We start from the raw sequence: 21,390 nt of genomic DNA, 5'->3' as shown, positions 1-21,390 counted from the left end.
AGCCTATACACATATGAAAGCCCACACTGTATGTGTGCAAGTGTTGGTTTGTGTATGTTTAAAGAAGTGGATTTGTATATGTGTGTAGGCATGAGTTGTCTGTATATATAACATGTGTGTGTGTGTGTATATGTATATATATATATATGTGTGTGTAAGAGTGGGGTTGCACGTGTGTGTAGGTTTAGGTTTGTGTATATATAATGTGTATGTATAGGTTTGGGTTCATATATATGTGTCTGTGTATGTGTATGTATCTAGAGGTAGATTTGTGTATATAATGTATGTAGAAGTCAACCTGTATATGCTTGTAGGTGTGGATTTGTATACATGTGTAGATGTGGCTTTGTATATGTAATTTGGACTCTTTTCATAGAATTATCATAGAACTCTACAGTACAGAAAGAGGCCCTTCAGCCCATCGAGTCTGCACTGAACACAATCCCACCCAGGCCCTACCCCATATCCCTACATATTATGCCCACTAATCCCTCTAACCTACACATCCCTGGACACTAAGGGACAATTTCTTAGCATGGCCAATCCACCTAACCCACACATCTTTGGACTGTGGGAGGAAACTGGAGTGCCCAGAGGAAACCCATGCAGACACAAGGAGAATGTGCAAACTCCACACAGACAGTGACCCAAGCCAGGAATCGAACCCAGGACCCTGGAGCTGTGAAGCAGCAGTGCTAACCACTGTGCTACCGTGCTGCCCATTTTCTTATTGCCATTTTGCTTACCATTCCAACGCAGACTTCCATTTCCTCCACTTTGTTTTCTGTTTACACACCCCCACCATATACACACGCACGTGCACATACACAAACACGTCTCCTTTCACTTTCACTCAGTAATTCAGACCTTCAAATTTCCTCCTCCAGTTCGTCAGTATCCTCAACCTTCCTATTCTCCTGACACCATGCCAGGCCTGACTCCCTGTGAGATAAACCTACAACTTCCTCTATGCCTCGCTAGACATCCTCTGAATCTCATCAAGGCATTCAGTGTTGGCTAATTATGACCAGCAACCTTAACTGCCCCATTCCATCTTTGACCTTCCCAGCATTGGAACATAGGACTTAAGAATGTTTCTCCCACTGTCTTTTTGCTGTTCATGGCCCTTTTGTTTCACTACAGTCTCTTTAAGATTGCCAAGCATTGTGCATCTTAATAGAACCGCTACTTGTTTGTTATGTTTATTCCTTTGTGGCACATTCCCCATTGCCGCAAGGCCACACAACTGTGTAGCTTTGAGGAAGCAGTGTTCCTCACCCAAAATGTCTGCCAGGGGCTATTTTTCTCACCTCCTTCCCATTGAAATGGAATCTGCCAATGAATCAGCTCCTCCCTGTTCTACAATGCCCATTCACTTGTGAACAAGGTCCTTGCCATCCATGAGCTTATGATTGATGATTACGTCAGTGTCAAGGCCCCAATGAAAGCTTGGCAGAGGAGTGATGGCACCTTCCCCCTTCCTCCTAGCCTGGCTATGCTATTCACCAATATTGGGTTATGCCGTCTGCTAAAATTGCTAATTTTTCCATTTTTGAATGCAAGCATAAACTACAACCCATCTTAAAATTCTCTCTTCTCCACCCTTATCTGAACTCCTTCAATTCTGGCCACTTGTGCATCCCCAATTTTAATTGGTGACAATGCATTCAGTTCTCTGGGCCCCAAGTTCTGGAATACCCTCTTACATCTTTCTGTCTTACTACCTTGCTTTCCTCCTTTACAGCACTCCTTAAAACCTACCCTTCTGACCTAATATCTCCTTATGTGGCCCAATCATATTTGGTTTTTATAAATGCTCATATGAAGTCCCTTGGATTAGGTTCAAAAACGCTGTGTAGGTTCTTGCTGTTGTCACCACCCCCAACCCCTCAGCTGCTTGCAACTCTCTCCCATTTCCAATCTCGCTTTCCTCTATGAAGTCCATGAACGTATTCTTCAAAGATATTTCCAGGAAACAGATACTGATCAAAATCATATCGATATCCTGTGTGACAGTGTCAGAGACAATTCTTTATGCCTTATCTTTTTTGACCTGTTTGCAACCTTTGACATGGCTGATGTTCCAGTTGGGTGAGATTGCTCTCACCCGGTCCCATCCTTATCTCTCTAATCATAGACAGAGAATCACCTTCAGAACCGCAACCTCAGGAATGCTCAAGTACTTATATCTGCCCCAGTTAGTATGTGTAAATGTGTTTGTGTCAATGTGATTGTTTATATAACATTCAGATTGTCACTCCCATTTTATTATCTTATAATTTTTTCAGTCTTGCCTTGCCTGACCTTCTGACTCAAGCTAGGCAAGAACTTTCCACTGTAGCGGACTCCCAAGGCTTTCAGTCAAACACTGTTGAATTGGAGGCAAGGAGGTTGTGTCCACTTTATGCCACTGGCAGCCCCAACTTTCCCCCCAACGACACATGAACTCCGGAGGCCCTGGTGCCCAGTGAGAAACCCGCTAAATGGCCCCCGCTTCAGTCTCCTGGCTCGCTGGGAGAATCGCTCTTTATATCTGTGTACAAATACCAGTGCCTGCTTGTAACTGTTTGAATATTTTAACAATGCTACAAAGAAATGGTGCAACATTAGTTATTGCTCTTGGTGTGTGCTGTAGTGTTTCCCATTGTTGGGTTATGAAATAGGTCATCCCTATTATGACCAAGCAGTTCAGTACAGGAATGTGCTGCATTCAATCTAATGGCAATAGATACTGATTAATTTGTACTTTTATCTTCTAGAGATGTGAGACTGGCACTGCAGAAGCTAGGGGGCAGCACTGAGGTGAATGAAGGGTTGCTTCCAAAAATCAAACAGCAGGTAAAAAAAAACGAAGACTATACACTGGAATTTACTGGAATTAAGACTGCGTGGATCAGAGACACTGTCCTGTCAGGGATTGGGTGGTCAGTGGGTCAGAGACACTGTCCTGTCAGGGATTGGGTGGTCAGTGGGTCAGAGACACTGTCCTGTCAGGGATTGGGTGGTCAGTGGGTCAGAGACACTGTCCTGTCAGGGATTGGGTGGTCAGTGGGTCAGAGACACTGTCCTGTCAGGGATTGGGTGGTCAGTGGGTCAGAGACACTGTCCTGTCAGGGATTGGGTGGTCAGTGGGTCAGAGACACTGTCCTGTCAGGGATTGGGTGGTCAGTGGGTCAGAGACACTGTCCTGTCAGGGATTGGGTGGTCAGTGGGTCAGAGACACTGTCCTGTCAGGGATTGGGTGGGCTGAGACTCTGACGAAAAAAACACTGGATTACACAGTGAAATTCTTATCTTGAAAAATTTCTGGCCTGGCCCCATAGTGACCTAGTAATGTGAGTGCCTCACACCTGTTTCTGTTGATCATTGTGAACAATCATTGCATGGGGAGCAGTATGCTGTGCTGTCACTTAGTTTATATTCATAGTACACTGTGCCCGAAGGGTTCCTATAAGTGACTTAAATAAAAGAAAACATTTATCTCATGTTTCAGGCATTGTCCATGTATAAACTGTAACACTGGCAAGGAGAAGGTAAAAGAGGAGGAGGCATTGCATTATTAGTTAAGGAGTCATTAACTGCAATAAAAGAGATGATATCTTGGAGGGGTTATCAAATGAAGCTTTGTGGGTAGAGTTAAGGAATACAGAAGGGGCAGCCACATTGTTAGGTGTTTGTTATAATCTCCCAGATAATCAGAGGGATATAGAGGAGTAAATATGTGCTCAGTTTGTGGAGATGTGTAAAAACAATAACAATAGGGTTATTATATTAGGTGATTTCAACTTTCCCAACATTATACATAGTGTTAAGGGATTGGATGGAGTAGATTTCTTGAAATGTGTAGAGGAGAACTTTTTAAACTGATATGTGGAAGGTACAACAAGGGAGGGTGCTGTGCTGTACCTAATTCTGGGGAATAAAGCTGGACAGGTGATTGAGATGGTGGTTGAGAGAGGATTTTAGTGACAGCGATCACAACATGGTACAATTTAAGCTTGTAATGGACAAGGAAGTAGGCTGCAAAAAAAAAAGTTTTGGATCGGGGCAGAGTGGATTTGAGTAAAATGAGGAAAGATCTAGCCAGGGTAGACTGAGAACAGCTACTAATGGGAAAATCTACGGAAGAGCAGTGGGGGGGCATTCGAAAAGGAAATGGGAGAGTGTAAGCCTAGCATGTTCGCTCTAAGGTACTAGGTAGGAATAATAAGCCTAGACAACCATGGGTAGCCAGAGATATTCAGGATGCAATGAGAAGGAAAAGAAAAGCTTTTAAAAAGTACAGGGAAAGCAAGTCAGTGGAGGCATTAGTGAGGTACAGAAAGTGCAGGGTGGAGCTTAAGAAAGCAATTACGAGTGCAAAGATATGTGAAAGCTCTGGCTGGTAAAAGTAGGGAAAATCCCAAGATATTCTAAAGTATATCAATAGGAAGAGGATAACCAGGGAAAGAGTAGGGCCCATTAAGGACCAAGGTGGCAATCTGTGGATGCAGCCAGAGGACATAGGCAGTGTGTTGAACAATACTTCACATCCATCTTCACTCAAGATAATGAGGATGATGGGATGGAATTGAAGGACTGTGAAGTTCTTGAGCAAATTGACATAGGGAAAGTATTGGAGGCGTTAGCAGCCTTAAAAGTGGATAAATCTTCAGGGCCAGATGAATTGTGCCCTAGGCTGTTGTGGGAGGCAAGGGAGGAGATTGCAGGGGTTCTGAGCCAAATTTTCAATTCCTCTAGAGCCACAGGGAGGTACCAGATAACTGGAGAACAGCTAATGTGGTTCAGCTATTTAAGAAGGATTGTAGAGATACACCAGGGAACTGCAGACCAGTGAATCTCATGTCAGGAAAACTATTAGAGAAACTTCTGAAGGAGACCATCTATTTCCACTTGGAGGGGCAAAGCTTGATAAGGGACAGTCAGCATGCTTCGTCATACTTTTGCGTAACAAATTTGATTGAATTTTTTGAGGATGTGTAGACAAGGGTAGTACAGTCGATGTCGTTTTATATGAACTTCAGCAAAGCCACATAGGAGACTTGTAAAGAAGATACATTCACATGGGATACAGGGTAATTTGATAAAGTGGATTCAAAATTGGTTCAGTTGTAGGAGACAGAGGGCGATGACAGAAGGCTGCTTTAGTAACTGGAAGCCAGTGTCCAGTAGCGTACCAAAAGGATCTGTGTTGGGCCTCCTTTTATTTGTCATTTTTCTCTCCGTGTTTGTGTGGGTTTGCTCCTACAATCCAAAAATATGTGGGTTAGTGGCCATGCTAAATTGATCCTAGTGTCAGGATAATTAGTGGGGTAAATATGTGGGGTTACAGGAATAGGGCCTGGGTGGGATTGTGGTTGGTGCAGACTTCTGCTCTGTAATAATTCTATGAAATGATATTGATGACTATGTGGGGAGGTGGGGGGAGGTTAGGATTAGTAAGATTGTAGATAACACAAAGATTGGACGGCTGGTTAACAGTGAGGCAGAGTGTCTTGGGCTACAAGAAGAATAGACAGAATGGTCAAATGGGCAGATAAGTGGCAGATGTAATTTAACCCTGAAAAGTGAGATGATACACTTTGGAACGAGTAATTTCACAAATATTCAATGAATGGCATGACAACTAGGAAGTTCTGTGGACAAAGGGACCTTGGCATCTTTGTCCACAGATCTCTGAAGGTAGAAGGTGAAAAAGGCATATGGGACACTTGGCTTTATCAATCGATTACAAAAACAGGGAAGTCAGGTTGTATAAAATTTGTTGCCATGGCTGGAGTAGCATGCACTTTCAGTCGCCACATTATCGGAAGAGTGTGATTGCACTGGAGGGGGTGCAGTGAAGATTCACTGCCTAGGATTGAAAATTTAAGTCATGAAGAGAGGTTGCATGAACTTAGGTTGTTTTTGTTGGAGCAGAGAAGACTGAGGGGTGACCTGATCAAGATGTACAAGATTATGGGAGACATAGACAGAGTGGATAAGCAGTTAGAACATAGAACCCTACAGTGCAGAAACAGGCCCTTCAGCCCATCAAGTCTGTACTGACCACAATCCCACCCAGGCCCTATCCCCATTCATTACCCGCTAATCCCTCTAACCTACACATCCCAGGACACTAAAGGGGCAATTTTAGCATGGCCAATCAACCTAACCCGCACATCTTTGGTCTGTGGGAGGAAACCGGAGCACCCGGAGGAAACCCACGCAGACACGAGGAGAATGTGCAAACTCCACACAGTGACCCGAGCCGAGAATCAAACCCAGGACCCTGGAGCTGTGAAGCAGCAGTGCTAACCACTGTGCTACCGTGCCGCCCACCCCTTCATTGAAGGGTCAGTCACAAGGGGCCATAGGTTCAAGGTAAGCGGCAGGACGTTTAGAGGGGATGTGAGGAAAAAGTTTTTTTACCCAGAGGGAGGATAGTCTGGAATGCACTGCCTGTGAGGGTGGTAGAGGCAGGCTGCCTCACATCCTCTAAGAAGTGTCTGGATGAACATAAGAAATAGGAGCAGGAGTAGGCCATCTAGCCCTTCGAGCCTGCCCCGCCATTCAATAAGATCGTGGCTGATCTGTCGTGGCTCAGTTCCACATTCCCGCCCTCTCCCCATAACCCTTAATCCCCTCGCTTATCAAAAACTCATCTACCCACGTCTTAAAAATATTTAGCGAGGCAGCCTCCACCACTTCAACGGGCAGAGAATTCCAGAGATTCACCACCCTTTGCGTGAAGAAGTTGCTCCTCAACTCCGTTCTAAACCGCCCCCCCTTTATCTTGAGGCTGTGGCCCTTAGTCCTGCTGTCCTTTCTGAGCGGGAAGAGTCTCTCCACCTCTATCCTATCCATCCCATTCATCATCTTATATGTCTCAATGAGATCTCCCCTCATTCTTCTAAACTCTAACGAGTACAAGCCCAGTTTATTCAGCCTCTCCTCATAGCTCAATCCCCTCAACTCCGGTATCAGCCTAGTAAACCTCCTCTGCACTCCCTCCAAGGCCAAAATATCCTTGCGTAAGTGCGGCGACCAAAACTGCACACACTACTCCAGCTGCGGCCTCACCAGTGCCCTATACAGCTGCAGCAAGACCTCCCTACTTTTATATTCAATCCCCCTCGCTATGAAGGCCAGCATCCCATTAGCCTTCCTGACCACCTGCTGCACCTGCAGGCTGGGTTTTTGCGACTCATGCACAATGACCCCGAGGTCCCTCTGCACCGTCGCCTGCTGCAGTTTTTCGCCACGTAAGTAATAGTCCTTCCTACCATTATTCCTACCAAAGTGGACCACCTCGCATTTACCAACATTAAATTCCATTTGCCATTTCCTGGCCCATTCGCCCAGCCTATCTAGATCCTTCTGTAGACTCTCCACACCCTCCGCGCAATTTGCCGTTCCCCCAATCTTGGTGTTATCAGCAAATTTCGACACCATACACTTGGTTCCCTCCTCCAGATCATCTATATAAATGGTAAATAGCTGAGGCCCCAGCACCGACCCCTGGGGCACTCCACTAGTCACCAACCGCCAATCCGAATAGCACCCATTAACCCCCCACTCTCTGCCTCCTATTTGACAACCATTCCTCTATCCACACTAACACCCTACCCCCAACTCCATGCCCCCTTACCTTCTGCAATAACCTCTTGTGAGGTACCTTGTCAAACGCCTTCTGAAAATCAAGAAAGACCACATCCACCGGCTCTCCTCTATCCACCGCCCTAGACACATCCTCATAGAACTCCAATAAATTTGTCAGACACAACTTCCCCTTAACGAAACCGTGCTGCGTCTGCTCTATCAAGCAATTCCCCTCAAAATGCCTCGCTATTTCCTCCTTGATGACGGATTCTAACATTTTACCTACAACAGACATTAAGCTAACCGGCCTACAATTCCCTGCCTTTTGCCTGGCACCCTTCTTAAACAACGGCGTAACATTAGCCGTTTTCCAATCTTCCAGCACTTCCCCGGAATCCAGCGACGTTTGGAAAATAACCACCAAGGCATCCACTATCACCCCCGCCATTTCTTTCAGAACCCTCGGATGCATTCCTTCCAGTCCTGGGAACTTGTCCACAATCAGTTCCCTCCAGTCTGTCGAGCACCGCCTCTCTAATAACAATGTCATTGAGACCCTCCAATCCGACCATCTTTCCATCGCTAACACCTGGCAAATTATTCACGTCTTCCTCCGTGAAGACCAAAACAAAAAAGTTATTCAAGACTTCAGCCATTTCCCCATCCCCTACCACTAAGTCCCCCCTCTCATCCTCTAAGGGTCCAACGTTCACCCTAGCCAGCCTCTTCCTTTTTATATATTTATAAAAACTCTTGCTATCCTTTTTTATATTAAGCGCTAGCCCAGTTTCATAGTTTCTCCTACCCTTCTTTATCAATCTTTGTTGACATTTAAACCTCTCCCAATCCGCTTCTCGCCCACTACTCTTAGCTACTCTAAACGCCTCCGCTTTTAACACTTTCCTTCACCTCCTTCGTTATCTACGGCTTATTACCTCTCCTCCTACGGTCCTTTTTAACCATCGGAATAAATTTCTGCTGAGCACCAAGAAAGATCCTCCTCAGCAGACCTACCTTCCAATGCGCTCTCCCAGTCAACATTCGCCAATTCTTCTCTCATCCTACCGTACTCCCCTCTGTTCAAACAAAGGATGCGTGTCCAGGAACCCACTTTCTCCTCCTCCATCTGCACCAGAAACTCCACCATACAATGATCACTCTCCCCAAGAGGATCCTCCACCGCAAGGTCCCTAATTCTACCCGCCTCATTACATAACACCAGATCCAAGATAGCTCGCTCCCTCGTCGGCTCCAACACACACTGTTCAAGGAAACTATCCCGGCAGCATTCCAAGAACTCCTCCTCAAGCCCACCGCGTCCAACATGGGTCGACCAATCAATATGCAGATTGAAATCTCCCATAATTATGGCCGTCCCATTCCTGCACACCGCACTTATTTGCGCGTTAACAGCCCGCCCCACCTCCAGATCATTATTTGGGGGCCTATAGATGACACCCACCAGCGTCTTCCTCCCTTTGCTGTTCCTAATCTCCACCCACAACGATTCCACGTTTTGCTCTTTGGTTCCTATATCATCCCTTGCTACCACCCTGATGCTGTCCTTAATCAGCAGAGCTATGCCCCCCCCCCCCCCCTTTTTCCTCCTGCCTATCCTTCCTAAACACTTGATACCCCTGGACATTCAGCTCCCAGTCCCTGTCACCTTGCAGCCACGTCTCTGTAATGGCCACCAGATCATATCCATTTGTGCTGATCTGCGCCACCAGCTCATCCACTTTATTCCGAATGCTTCGTGCAACTTGGCACATCATAATATTCAGAGCTATGGACCAAGTGCTGGCAGATGGGATTAGGTGGGAGTTCAGGTGTTTCTAATGTGTGGGTGTGGTTCTATGATTCAATGCCAAGACCACATCCCTACAGGTAAATCTATTTGCACAATGATTCCAGCAGTTGCCCAAAAGAACCCAGTGTTTTCAAAGAGTAAGTTTCAGAGTGTGAGGCCCTTCACTCTGAGATTGCATCCTAATTGGAATGCAGTTTGAAGTCTGGTTCAACTGAACTGGTCCAGGTGGTTTATTAATACTGTATGGTGAAGCATACTGCTTCATTCAGTACTCAGCTCCTGCTTAACTGCCCAGGGTGTGTTTGCTTGGAAAGCACTGATGTTCTCACCTTAATGAATAACTAGTGTATGAGATGTATGTGGTTATTTTGATATTGTAAGAAGTCTGACAACACCAGGTTTAAGTCCAACCGATTTATTTGATAGTAAACTCGCAAGCTTTCGGGGTTTGTCCCTTCGTCAGGTGAATGGAAATTCTGGCCTCAGACAGAGCATATAACAGCACAGTTTAAAGATTACTAATTTGAATGCGAATCTTTACACTTAACCTGCTGTTCAAGTCTTAAAGAGGCCAACAATGTGAGTGGAAGGAGCATTAAGCACAGGTTAAAGAGATGTGTATTGTCTCCAGACAATATGGGTATTGTCTGTCTGAGGCCAGAACTCTCCATTCACCTGACAAAGGGGCAAACCCTGAAAGCTTGCGAGTTTACTATCAAATAAATCGGTTGGACTTAAACCTGGTGTTGTCAGACTTCTTACTGTGTTTACCCCACTCCAACGCCGGCATCTCCACATCATGACTACTATTTTGATATTAACAGATCAAGATGCTGAGTCAGAAAGATGTTGTCATTTGGAAGCTGCTAAGACTGGAGATGGTGCAGATGAACGTCACCCAACAGTTTGAACATATTGATCTCCAAAAACAACCAAAGCTTCTGTCAGTCCTGATTAAACGGATCGATCATCTGAAGAGAGTGACTGGTGCGTAGGAGGAATTGATTCAAAGCTGATGGGGATAATGGACAGATTGCCAAATGTAACTATATATATGCTGAAAAGGCTAATGAAATCTGGCTTGGCCTTAGTGCATCCCCAATAAGTCACAAGACACTCACCTAAGCTAGCACCTTTGAAATACACAGTCAATGAGTAGGTTTGGATTAACAGTTTAAAAATTGGTCCTTGAAAATCACGGTAGAGTCTGTGTAGCAACAACCAGACTAGCACTAACAATGGCCAAGATACTGGTGTGGGACCATAGTGTGGTCAACAAAATGAGAAGTTCCAGGGTAAGTCCAGTTAACTATTAACTTTCATTTTGTTTCAGCTCCCAGTCTGCCTTCAGTGCCAGCTAACGTTGAAGATCTTCAGGAGTGTGAGGCTGAAATCCAGGTAACAGAGTATTGCATCAGAGTATTCACAGGCTGTGACTGATTCACTTTGTAGGTTCCAATCTGACTGTAAATGCTTCTACACTCTTCAGCCCCAGCTTTTCCATACCCTAGAGCTGCTCTTTGCAGCTCTTTGTGAAGGTGGACATACCTGTTCCAATTGGCCAGCCACTCCAAGGCCTCCATCCTCCTCTCTAATCTGCTTCGATCTTTGCCCCTCTGACTCTGGCCTAAATGCATTCTTATCACTTTCATCATGTGGGACAGAACTTCAGCCAGCTTCATCAATCAGGTACTTCCTCAAGTGGGATAACATTGCTCCTTCATTCCCCAGTGACTGTTCGTTAACTCTACCGATGTCTTCTTTCCTTATAGTCAGTTCTGGACAGTTCCACCCCAGCAGGCTCTCCGAAGACCGAGGAGAGTGAAGTTGTCAGGTGCCAAAAGGACGGGGAATGGCAAACTGTCAGCAAGGAAGAACTCTACTATTCCGGAGTGCTGAGGGAGGGCAGTCACAGACGCCTGTCAAGTTACACACAGAAACAGAGAATGGAAGAGTCCCATTTGGATTTGTAGATGGAGGATGAAGCTTATTAAATATGTATCTGAAATAAAAGCTGAGAATTTGAATATTGTACTGAACACCTCCAGCATATGAGGATACTTGGCTTTGTAAGTAGGGGCATTGTTGTATTCAATGTTATACTAAACCTTGACAAAATCACTGATTGGGCTGCAGCTGGAGTAGTGTGTAAATTCTGGGCACCACATCAAGGATGACAAGATCCTGGAGAATAGGCCACGTCCTGGATTAAGGGAGTAATGAAACAAGGATTGCTCTCTTTTGAACAGAAGAGTTGTTCAGATGACAAGGGGCTTGATAGAGCATGTCAGGAGGAACTACTCCCGTTGGCAAATGACCAGAGTTAATCATTTAAAAGAACTGGCAAACAGGTTAGAGGGGAACGGAGGGTTGTGAAGAAAGAGGAGACACGTGGAGCATGTAATTATAGCCCTTCTGGTCTTGATGGGGAGAATAGAGGCTCCTTATGTGCTCTAAGATTGAATGATTCTATTCCTTGAGCCATCTTTAATTTAGTGCACAGATGTAATGATAAAATCCCTACAAACTACAAATTTCTTTCATCAATCTCTTAACCACCATTGTTTTACATCTAGTATACACGAGAAACTACAAACTTCCCACTCCTAAGAACTACTACTCCCATTTCAGCTTGAAAGATTCACAGAGCTGCTAAATTAATAAAAGCAAAATACTGCAGAGGCTGGAAATCTGAAATAATAAAGTGATTGGTGCAATTGGCACCAATTTTCACAACCTCGATCGGTCAGAGCAGGTGCGGGGGGGGGGGGGGGGGGGTGGCGGGTGGCATGGGTTGTATCTTGGGCTATGAGCCCCTGCGGTGGGGGAAGAGCTGCTTCAGACTGCCTGCAATAGCAGGGACCTGACAGCTCTCTTTTTTTCTGCCAGACCCTTGTGACTGCAAATGTGTATGTGCAACATTAGAGGCACAGTATCTCCCTCTAAAGTAAAAGTTTATTTATTAGTTACAAGTAGGCTTACATTAACACTGCAGTGAAGGTACTGTGAAAATCTCCTATTCGCCACAGTCCAGCGCCTGTTCGGGTACACGGAGGAAGAATTTAGCACAGCCAATTCACCAAACCTGCACATCTTTTGGACTATGGGAGAAAACCAGAATACCTGGAGGAAACCCACACAGACACTGGGAGAATGTGCAAACTCCACACACAGTGATCCAAGTCAGGGATTGAACCTAGGTCCCTGGTGCTGTAAGGCAGTAGTCTAACCACTGTGCCACCACGCTGCCCAATGCAGGCTTTCAGGTGTGTTAAGCCCCACCCACAGGCTTCTGAAGTGAGCAACAGGCTCACTCAGAATTTTGCAGATGTATGGGGGTGGGGGTGCGGGGGGGGGGGGAGGGGGGGGGGGGGGGTTTGAAAACACGTCCAAAAGACAGATCTGAAATTGTCCCAGTATCAACTCTGCCCAGCACATTAACAAAAAAAAGGTAAAAATCACCCTCATTTGAGTCCATATAACCCTTCTACATCTGTTGAATGAATCTCAACATGGTTTTATGAAAGGGATGGATACTGTCACTGAGAAAGTATAAAGTAATGGCTAAATTAGAGAACAATGGCATCATGATGGGTGCCAGAAAACCTTCAACAAAGTGATAGCAAAAGTTACAACAAAAACAGGAGTTCTATCCAAGTGTGGTAACATAAAAAGTCTATAGATAATAGAAACATGGATGAAAATTAAGGATCTGGACCAACTCAAGATAGAAGCCAATTTTCATGTCACAGCAGAGGCCTGTGTGTGGTACATGTTCTTCAATGTAATTAAGTGCAGTGTCTGGGAATCTCCATGTATTTATAAACAATACAGGAGTACTCATTGTAGCTCAAGGTGGAATACCTCCCATCACCCTGTTTTCTGACCTCTCAGGAGGCACAGATATTTCAGAAAAGGTAATTTCTGAGCTCTGAGGAAAGCACAACTTATTAGACACCAAACCAGATCCAGAAATACATCCTCTTGGAGTCATGTTTATTTAGATTTTTGGAACAATTTCCAATCAATGTAAAATCATTTATTGTAAACATTCTCATTCCGATCACACACAGACAATTCACAGCCACACAGTACATACATTATGCAATCTCACCGCATATGGTGTACACAATATGCAATATCAAGGCTGCACATAATACACAGCCTTATGGCCACACTTGATACACAGCCTCACCGGACATATGTAATATGCAGCCTCACAACCACGCAACAAACAACTTCATGGTCACAAAACGTGCAGCCTCATTGCGCACACAACTCACGGGGCAAAGTACTCAGTCTTCGTGCCACACAACACACACTCTGCAGGGGGACTGCACTGTATGTAGCCCCATGTTGCACAGCTTGATTCAGATCACTTATCCTTAAGAAACTTTTCTTGCTACCTCATTCAGTCATTGACCTTGGTATTTGTTGGCTTAAAATCTTGAAGAAAATAAAACTTTACTTTAAAAAAAACACAGTGGAACTGTCATGGTCAGGTTGCAACATGGCTCAAAGCCTGACAGACCCCACACTTTTGTCAAACTGCATTCTTATCCAAGACTTAAATTTAAACAAAAGAATAAATAAACCATGGTGATATGCAGCAGGCATCACACAGTGGTAACAAAAACTCAAAAACCCACCAGAAATAGTTTCCACTCAGCCACGAGGTTAACCCACAAGGTCTCAGCAATAGGACTTGACTTTAAACAAGACTTCCCTGTATGGTCTGAGCGTCAACATCTATGTCCATTCATAATTTCTTCTTACAGTCTTACAGCCCCTAACACATACAGAACACACAACCACACACACACATAAATTCCACTCTGGATATTAAAAAAAATACTCGATACAGGTTCCGAAACCGCATTTTCATCTGTATGCAATTTGAAAACAAAGTATTTAGGCATAAAATGAATAACCTAACAATAAGAAGTAATCAATATGCAAAATGAAAGATCAGTCCTTGAGGCTGTAGGAATCAGCAGGACTCCAAATGGCAGCTTGTCGAACTATGGCAAACAGCCAAACAACAGTATGTTTAAAGTTACAAAATGTTCAGAATTGTACTTGCACACGTGCACTCACCCTGACTGAGGCTCTCAAATTCAAACAGAACAAACTAACTCAGACTGAGGTACATCACCCCACACGCAAACTGAGACATGTTTGTGCAGCAGTCACTGCTGATCAGTATTCCCATCACTTTGCTCATTTCATGTCTTTAAACTCATTCTGTTAGCTTTCATCCTTCAGACAGCACAGCCCACCCCACATTAAAGGGCAGATACATTTCAAACAACTGCAGCTTGGAGGCTCAATCCAGGTGTGAAGTCATCAAGATTCCTCAAAGATCTGCAGTAAGTTCTCAAGAGACTATCATTTCGGAATGAAGGAAATGCATTGTGTAAAGATGTTTGTCTATGGTAAAATCTTTTCAAATTACATCCCAATTTGGGAGGTCAAATGTCTCCTCATGGGTCCAGGTGGCTGTTCTCTTCAGCATGCTGACACAGGTGCTTGGGGACATCCTAGGAAAATGAATGGACAAACTATCAATATACCACTGACAGACAGACAAGGAGTAAAAGCCTGCCAACAACACACTCCTTCTCTCACCACAGTGCCTCTGCAAGGTGAGACAGCAACCTCCAGCCAGAGCTCTTTCCTGAGTATGCGTTATTTCACATATCCAAATCCCTTGATTACATTCCAGCCTGTAACTCACTCCTGAACAATGTTCCAAATAAGCTACACAGCAGCCTGGGAAGTACTACGCTATGGCAAATAATTTTAAAGGGCCTGTGCACTGAAAAAAACTGACCATGCAGTAACATTACAATAACATTAATAATCTATATACATATACATCCTCTCACTCATCCTGAACCCTCAGTTAGATCTCAGCATGCAATTCACTCCCAACTGTTATTCTGTATATAAAATCCCAAACTCCTTGGTTAGATTCTAGTCTGTACCTCACTCTCAAGTATTTCTTATTCTGTAATAAAAGGTAAAAAATTGCGGATGCTAGAATCTGAAACAAAAACAGAAAAAATGCTGGAGAATCTCAGCAGGTCTGACAGCATCTGTGAAAAGAGAAAGCTCTGAAGAAGTCACCCAGATTTGCAACGTTAGCTATATTCTCTCTCCACAGATGCTATCAGACCCGTTGAGATTTTCCAGCACTTTTCTGTTTTCGTATTTGTTATTCTGTACCTAACTACACCCCCCCACACACAATGCCAACTCAGCCTGAAATTCATTGTCAAGAATCTGTTATTCTATGCATTTGATCCTGCCGAAGTCCTTGATTATATTCAACACTATTACTCACTATTGGGAGCCTGTTGTATAAACCAAATCCATTGGATTAGATTCCAGTTTGTAACTCAATTCCCATTTCAAGTACAAAGTGCTAACTGGATTAACTATGACAGTAGCAACCTCATGCTCAGTTTTTGAACTGCCATTGAGCTTCATAAAGTTCCTTTCCTTAATATGCTCTTACTCCTTCACACACTCTCCCCACACCACTTATCTTTCCTTACCTGTTTGGACCCATTTTTTGCGGTGAAGAAAGCATCACAATTACGCCAGCGACACTTGAGGGTCAGCAGAGAGGGGTTGTTATGATCAGACAATAGGTGGTGCTTCAAGTGTTTCAGGACCCCAAAAATCAAAGTACAGCCGGACCACTGCAAGAGAACAGGGCAGACAATTAAAAGGACAATGGATGAGAGCGAGAGAGAGACAAAGGAGAGAATGGGTGGGGAGGTGAAGAAGGGCAGAGCACAAGGAAGTCCTGTCATGTCTGTGATGGTCCTCTGAAACAGCAATCACCTTGTGCCACTCCAGCCTTCTCCCTGTAGCTTTGTACATGTTTCTTTCTTTAGATAATCCAATTCCTACTTGAAGCCTTTACTGAATCTAACTCCACCGCACTCTCTCCAGCAGTGCATTACAGGTCTTAACCAAACGTTTCTGATGCCTCCATTGATTCTTTTGCCAAATACCTAAAATCTGTGCTCTATTGTTCACGGTCATTTCACCAATTGGAACAATTTGTCCAAATCTGTCGAGACACTTCTCACGATTTTAAACAACTTATCAAGTCTCTTCTTAACCCTCAGTTACCAATGGAAAACAGTCAACTTCTTCAATCTATTTATGCAACTATTCTTCTATTCATTTGTGGGACATGGACATCGCTGGCTGGCCAGCATTTATTGCCCATCCTTAGTCACGCATGGAAACAATCGAGAGTCAACAACATTGCTGTGGCTCTGGAGCCACATGTAAGTCACACCAGATAAGGACGGCAGATTTCCTTCCCTAAAGGACATTAATGAACCAGATGGGTTTTTACGATAATCGTCAATGGGTTAATGGTCATCAGTAGATTCTTAATGTTAGATATTTTTTATTGAGGTCAAATTCCACCATCTGCTGTGGTGGGATTTGAACCTGGGTCCCCAGACATTAGCGGAGTTTCTAGATTAACAGTCTGGCAATAATACCACTAAGCCATTGCCACTCCAAAGTTCCTCATCCCTGGAACCACTCTTGTGAATCTTTTCTGCATTCTATGTTTTCACATCCTTCCGAAAGTGTAATGCCAAGAACTGGACATTTTTCAGTTTAGATTAAACCAGTGTTTCATACAAGTTTAACATAGCTCCCTTGCTTTTTGTAATCTATGCCCCTATTAATATATCTTAGGATACTCCATACTCTATTAACAGATTTCTCAATCTCTTGCCACCTTCAATGCACATATACACCCAAATCCCTCTGCTCCTACACTCCATTTAGAATTGTACCTTTTATTTTATATTGCCTCTCTGTATTTTTTCCACCAAAATGTCCACACTTCTCAAACGTCATCTGCCATCTGTCCACCCACTCAAGCAGGCAGAGATACATAGCTGGGAATAGCAGAGTCAGGGAAACAGACAGAGACACAGTGAGAGCTGGGAATAGCAGGGTCAAGGAAACAGGCAAGAGATACAGTGTGAGCTGGGCACAGCAGCACCCAATTGCCTACACCAGCATAGAATATAAAAGCAGGGAGGTCTTGCTGCAACTGTACAGGGCACAGGTGAGGCCGCAGCTGGAGTACTGTGTGCAGTTTTGGTCGCCGCACTTGCGCAAGGATATTTTGGCCTTGGAGGGAGTGCAGAGGAGGTTCACTAGGCTGGTACCAGAGATGAGGGGGTTGGACTATGAAGAGAGACTAAATAGACTGGGTCTGTATTCGTTGGAGTTTAGAAGGCTGAGGGGGGATCTTATAGAGACGTATAAGATAATGTAGGTGATGGATAGGGTAGAGATAGAGAGATTCTTCCCGCTCAGAAAGCAGGACTAGAGGGCACAGCCTCAAGATAAGGGGGGGGGGGGGCAGTTTAGAACGGAGTTGAGGAGGAACTTCTTCACTCAAAGGGTGGTGAATCTCTGGAATTCGCTGCCCATTGAAGTGGTGGAGGCTACCTCGCTAAATATATTTAAGTCACGGGTAGATAGGTTTTTGGTACGCAAGGGAATTAAGGGTTATGGGGAGAAAGCGGGAAAGTGGAACTGAGCCACTTCAGATCAGCCATGATCTTATTGAATGGCGGGGCAGGCTCGAAGGGCTAGATGGCCTACTCCTGCTCCTATTTCTTATGTTCTTATAAAGAGCATTCATACTTACCCAACAGCGATAATTCTGCATCAAGTTCAGTCGCACAGCTTGAATGCTGCCATCGTAACAGCCTGTGTAAATCTACAGGCAAAGAGTCATTTATTAAAATTAGATCATCAGTTTCATAATGCCCTTGAAACTGAGTGGCTTGTTAGGCTATTTCAGAAGACAGTTACAAATCAATCACATTACTTTGGGTCTTGAGTTATATAAAGACCACATTGGCTAAAGGCATCAATTTCTTATCACTGGATGTTAATGAGCCAGATAGTATTCTGACAATTCTGTGATTTCATGATCAAATTACTGAGACTACTTTTGTATTCCAGAATTAATTAATTCAATTTAAATTTTCACAGTTGACATGGTGGAATTTGAACTCGTCTTCAGTAACAATGAATAGCTCATGCATCCATCTACTGAATGAAGATAAGGTGAAATAACATGACTAAATCCAAGCATGCTATCAGTGTACACTAACACACCGAGGAGATATTGGAAGGCAATGTGTAGATCAGACCCTATAGCAGTGACTCTGTTTCAGTGAAACATAACACCGCGGCCATGCCTGAGACAGGGACACATCCTGGACTCAGGTGGATCATCTCAAGATGAGTCTTCACTATTCATCAATATGGAACAGTCAGACCAGACAGCTGCTTACACTCACCATGCTCTTGTGTATGACCATACACATCACCATGTCCGTGTGTCCACCATACACTTGCAGACGATCATGTGACTGAACACCAAAAAAAATTACGTTAAACAATTGTTGTGCTTAGTTTTTTAAAACTGTGTATACATAACACTGCTATAGTAAAACATCTCCTATAGTAAAACGTCTCTTCACATGAACATCATCAAACAGAATCTGTAGTGGGCAAGGTTTTAGAAAGAATTATTAGGGATAGGATTTATAGTTATTTGGAGAGTAATGAATTGATTAGAGATAGTCAGCATGGTTTTGTAGCGGGAAGGTCGTGCCTTACTAACCTTATTGAGTTCTTTGAGAAGGTGACCAAAGAGGTGGATAGGGGTAAGGCAGTAGACGTGGTATATATGGATTTTAGTAAGGCGTTTGATAAGGTTCACCATGGTATGCTTCTGCAGAAAATGCAGATGTATGGGATTGGTGGTAATTTAGGTACTTGGATCAGGAATTGGTTAGCAGATAGGAGACAGAGGGTGGTGGTTGATGGTAATTATTCATCATGGAGTTCGGTTACAAGTGGTGTGCCTCAGGGATCTGTTTTGGGGCCACTGCTGTTTGTAATCTTTATTAATGATCTGGATGAGGGTATAGTTGGGTGGATTAGTAAGTTTGCTGATGACACCAAAGTTGGAGGTGTGGTAGATTGTGAGGAAGGGTGTCGAAGTTTGCAGGGTGACTTGGACAGGTTGCAGAGCTGGGCCGCGAGGTGGCGGATGGAGTTTAATGCGGAGAAGTGTGAGGTAATCCATTTCGGTAGGAATAACAGATGTGTTGAGTATAGGGCTAACGGGAGGACTTTGAATAGAGTGGAGGAGCAGAGGGATCTAGGTGTATGTGTACATAGATCCCTGAAAGTTGGGAATCAAGTAGATAAGGTTGTTAAGAAGGCGTACGGTGTCTTGGCGTTTATTGGTAGGGGGATTGAATTTAGGAGTTGCAGCGTCATGTTGCAACTGTACACAACTCTGGTGCGGCCGCACTTGGAGTACTGTGTGCAGTTCTGGTCCCCACATTACAGGAAGGATGTGGAGGCTTTGGAGAGGGTGCAGAGGAGGTTTACCAGGATGTTGCCTGGTATGCAGGGGAGGTCCTATGAGGAGAGACTGAGGGATTTGGGGTTGTTTTCACTGGAAAGAAGGCGGCTAAGAGGGGATCTTATAGAAACATATAAGATGATTAGAGGTTTAGATAGGGTGGATGGTGATAGCCTGTTTCCTCGGATGGAGAAAGCTAGCACGAGGAGGCATGGCTTTAAATTAAGGGGGGGTAGTTATAGGACGGATGTCAGGGGCAGGTTCTTTACCCAGAGGGTGGTGAGGGACTGGAATGCCCTGCCTGCTGCAGTTGTAAATGTGCCTAGTTTGGGGGCGTTTAAGAGATTGGTGGATAGGTTTATGGACGAAAAGGGATTGGTTTAGATTAGTGGGTCAATGTTTTTTTTTAAAAATAAGACTGGTCGGCGCAACATTGTGGGCCGAAGGGCCTGTTCCGCGCTGTAATGTTCTATGTTCTATGTTACAAAGCCACATTAAGATTCAAACGTTTAAAGGAGCATCTTAGGAGAGAGAGGCAGAGAGATTTGGGAGCCATTCCAGAACTTAGAGTCATGCAGCTGAAAGTACAACGATGGGGTGATTAAGATGTGGCTCATGGGAACAGAATTAGAAAAATATCAATATCTTAAAGTTTTGTAGGGCTGCATGAGATAACAGATATTGGAAGCAGTTTGAACATGAAGATGAGAAATTTAATTTCTTAAAACAATATTTTAAGAAATAAATACAACATTACACAGATAGATTTCACCAGATCCTTCCTTTCACATCACTCTGCAGACACATTCCTCTCGTGTGTGAATGTGCATGTAAATAAGTCAAATCTGTCATCGGCATTAATTACAAACACAAGGATACTGCAGCCAGGAGCATAAGTAGGCCATTCAGCCCATCAAGCCTGCTCTGCCATACAATATCACGACTGATCATCTACTTCAAAGCCTTTTCCCCCCACACTATTCCCTTTATGTCATTAACATTTAGAAATCAGTCAATCTCTACTTTCAACATACTCAATGACTGAGTTTCCACAGTCCACTGGGTTAGAGAATTCCAAAGATTCACAGCCTTCTGAGTAAATATTTTTTCCCTCATCTTGATCCGAAATGGCTTCCCACTTATTTTGAAATTGTGCCCCCTGGTGCTAGACTCTCCAATCAGGGGGAACATCTTAACAGCATCTACTTTCTCTAAGTATTTTGAAGGCTTCAATAAGATCACCTTGCATATTTTGAACTGTGGAGAATACAGGCCCAGTTTGCCCAATCTCTCTTCATAAGATAGTTCCACCATCCTGGGAACAAATTTGGTGAATCTTCATTATACTCCACTATGGCAATAATATCCTTTCAGAGGATAAGGGGACCAAAACTGCACAAAGTACTCCAGGAACAGTCTAATCAAGGTTCTATATAATTGAAGTACAACTCATTCATACACAAGAGCACTCAAACCCACTTGCAATAAAGGCCAACATACCATTAACCTTCCTAATTGCCTGCTGCATATGCATGTTAGCCTTTGGTGACTTACCAAT

The 21,390-nt window shown here is 44.0% G+C and overlaps 2 protein-coding genes across 3 annotated transcripts in view; one reads left to right on the top strand and one right to left on the bottom strand.

Moving 5' to 3' along the window:
• heatr4 (HEAT repeat containing 4) overlaps positions 1–11,833 on the top strand; it is a 70,804-nt gene extending 58,971 nt beyond the window's left edge. The window contains exons 13-16 of one of the 2 annotated variants that reach the window (XR_013888526.1): positions 2,760–2,838; positions 10,216–10,378; positions 10,725–11,080; positions 11,164–11,240. Coding sequence is in view for 1 of the 2 variants with exons in the window: in XM_080202014.1 (XP_080058140.1) it covers positions 2,760–2,838; positions 10,216–10,378; positions 10,725–10,789; positions 11,164–11,364 (508 nt within the window). In the remaining variant the exon portion in view is untranslated. Of the gene's footprint in view, positions 1–2,759; positions 2,839–10,215; positions 10,379–10,724; positions 11,081–11,163 lie in introns of both variants that reach the window. The other variant, XM_080202014.1, reaches the window with a different exon arrangement.
• Positions 11,834–13,366: 1,533 nt separating this feature from the next.
• znf106a (zinc finger protein 106a) overlaps positions 13,367–21,390 on the bottom strand; it is a 62,611-nt gene continuing 54,587 nt past the window's right edge. The window contains exons 18-21 of the mRNA XM_080202958.1: positions 18,754–18,825; positions 18,093–18,164; positions 15,952–16,098; positions 13,367–14,931 (exon numbers count right to left, since the gene is read on the bottom strand). Of these exons, the coding sequence (XP_080059084.1) occupies positions 14,875–14,931; positions 15,952–16,098; positions 18,093–18,164; positions 18,754–18,825 (348 nt within the window). The 3' untranslated portion in view covers positions 13,367–14,874. The remainder of the gene's footprint in view (positions 14,932–15,951; positions 16,099–18,092; positions 18,165–18,753; positions 18,826–21,390) is intronic.

The sequence above is a fragment of the Carcharhinus amblyrhynchos genome, chromosome 14, assembly GCF_965287045.1.
Source record: "Carcharhinus amblyrhynchos chromosome 14, sCarAmb.v2.hapA, whole genome shotgun sequence".
In the NCBI taxonomy this organism is placed as follows: Eukaryota; Metazoa; Chordata; class Chondrichthyes; order Carcharhiniformes; family Carcharhinidae; genus Carcharhinus; species Carcharhinus amblyrhynchos.
Note: the sequence above shows the minus strand (reverse complement) of the source record. Positions and strands in the feature narration are given on the sequence as shown.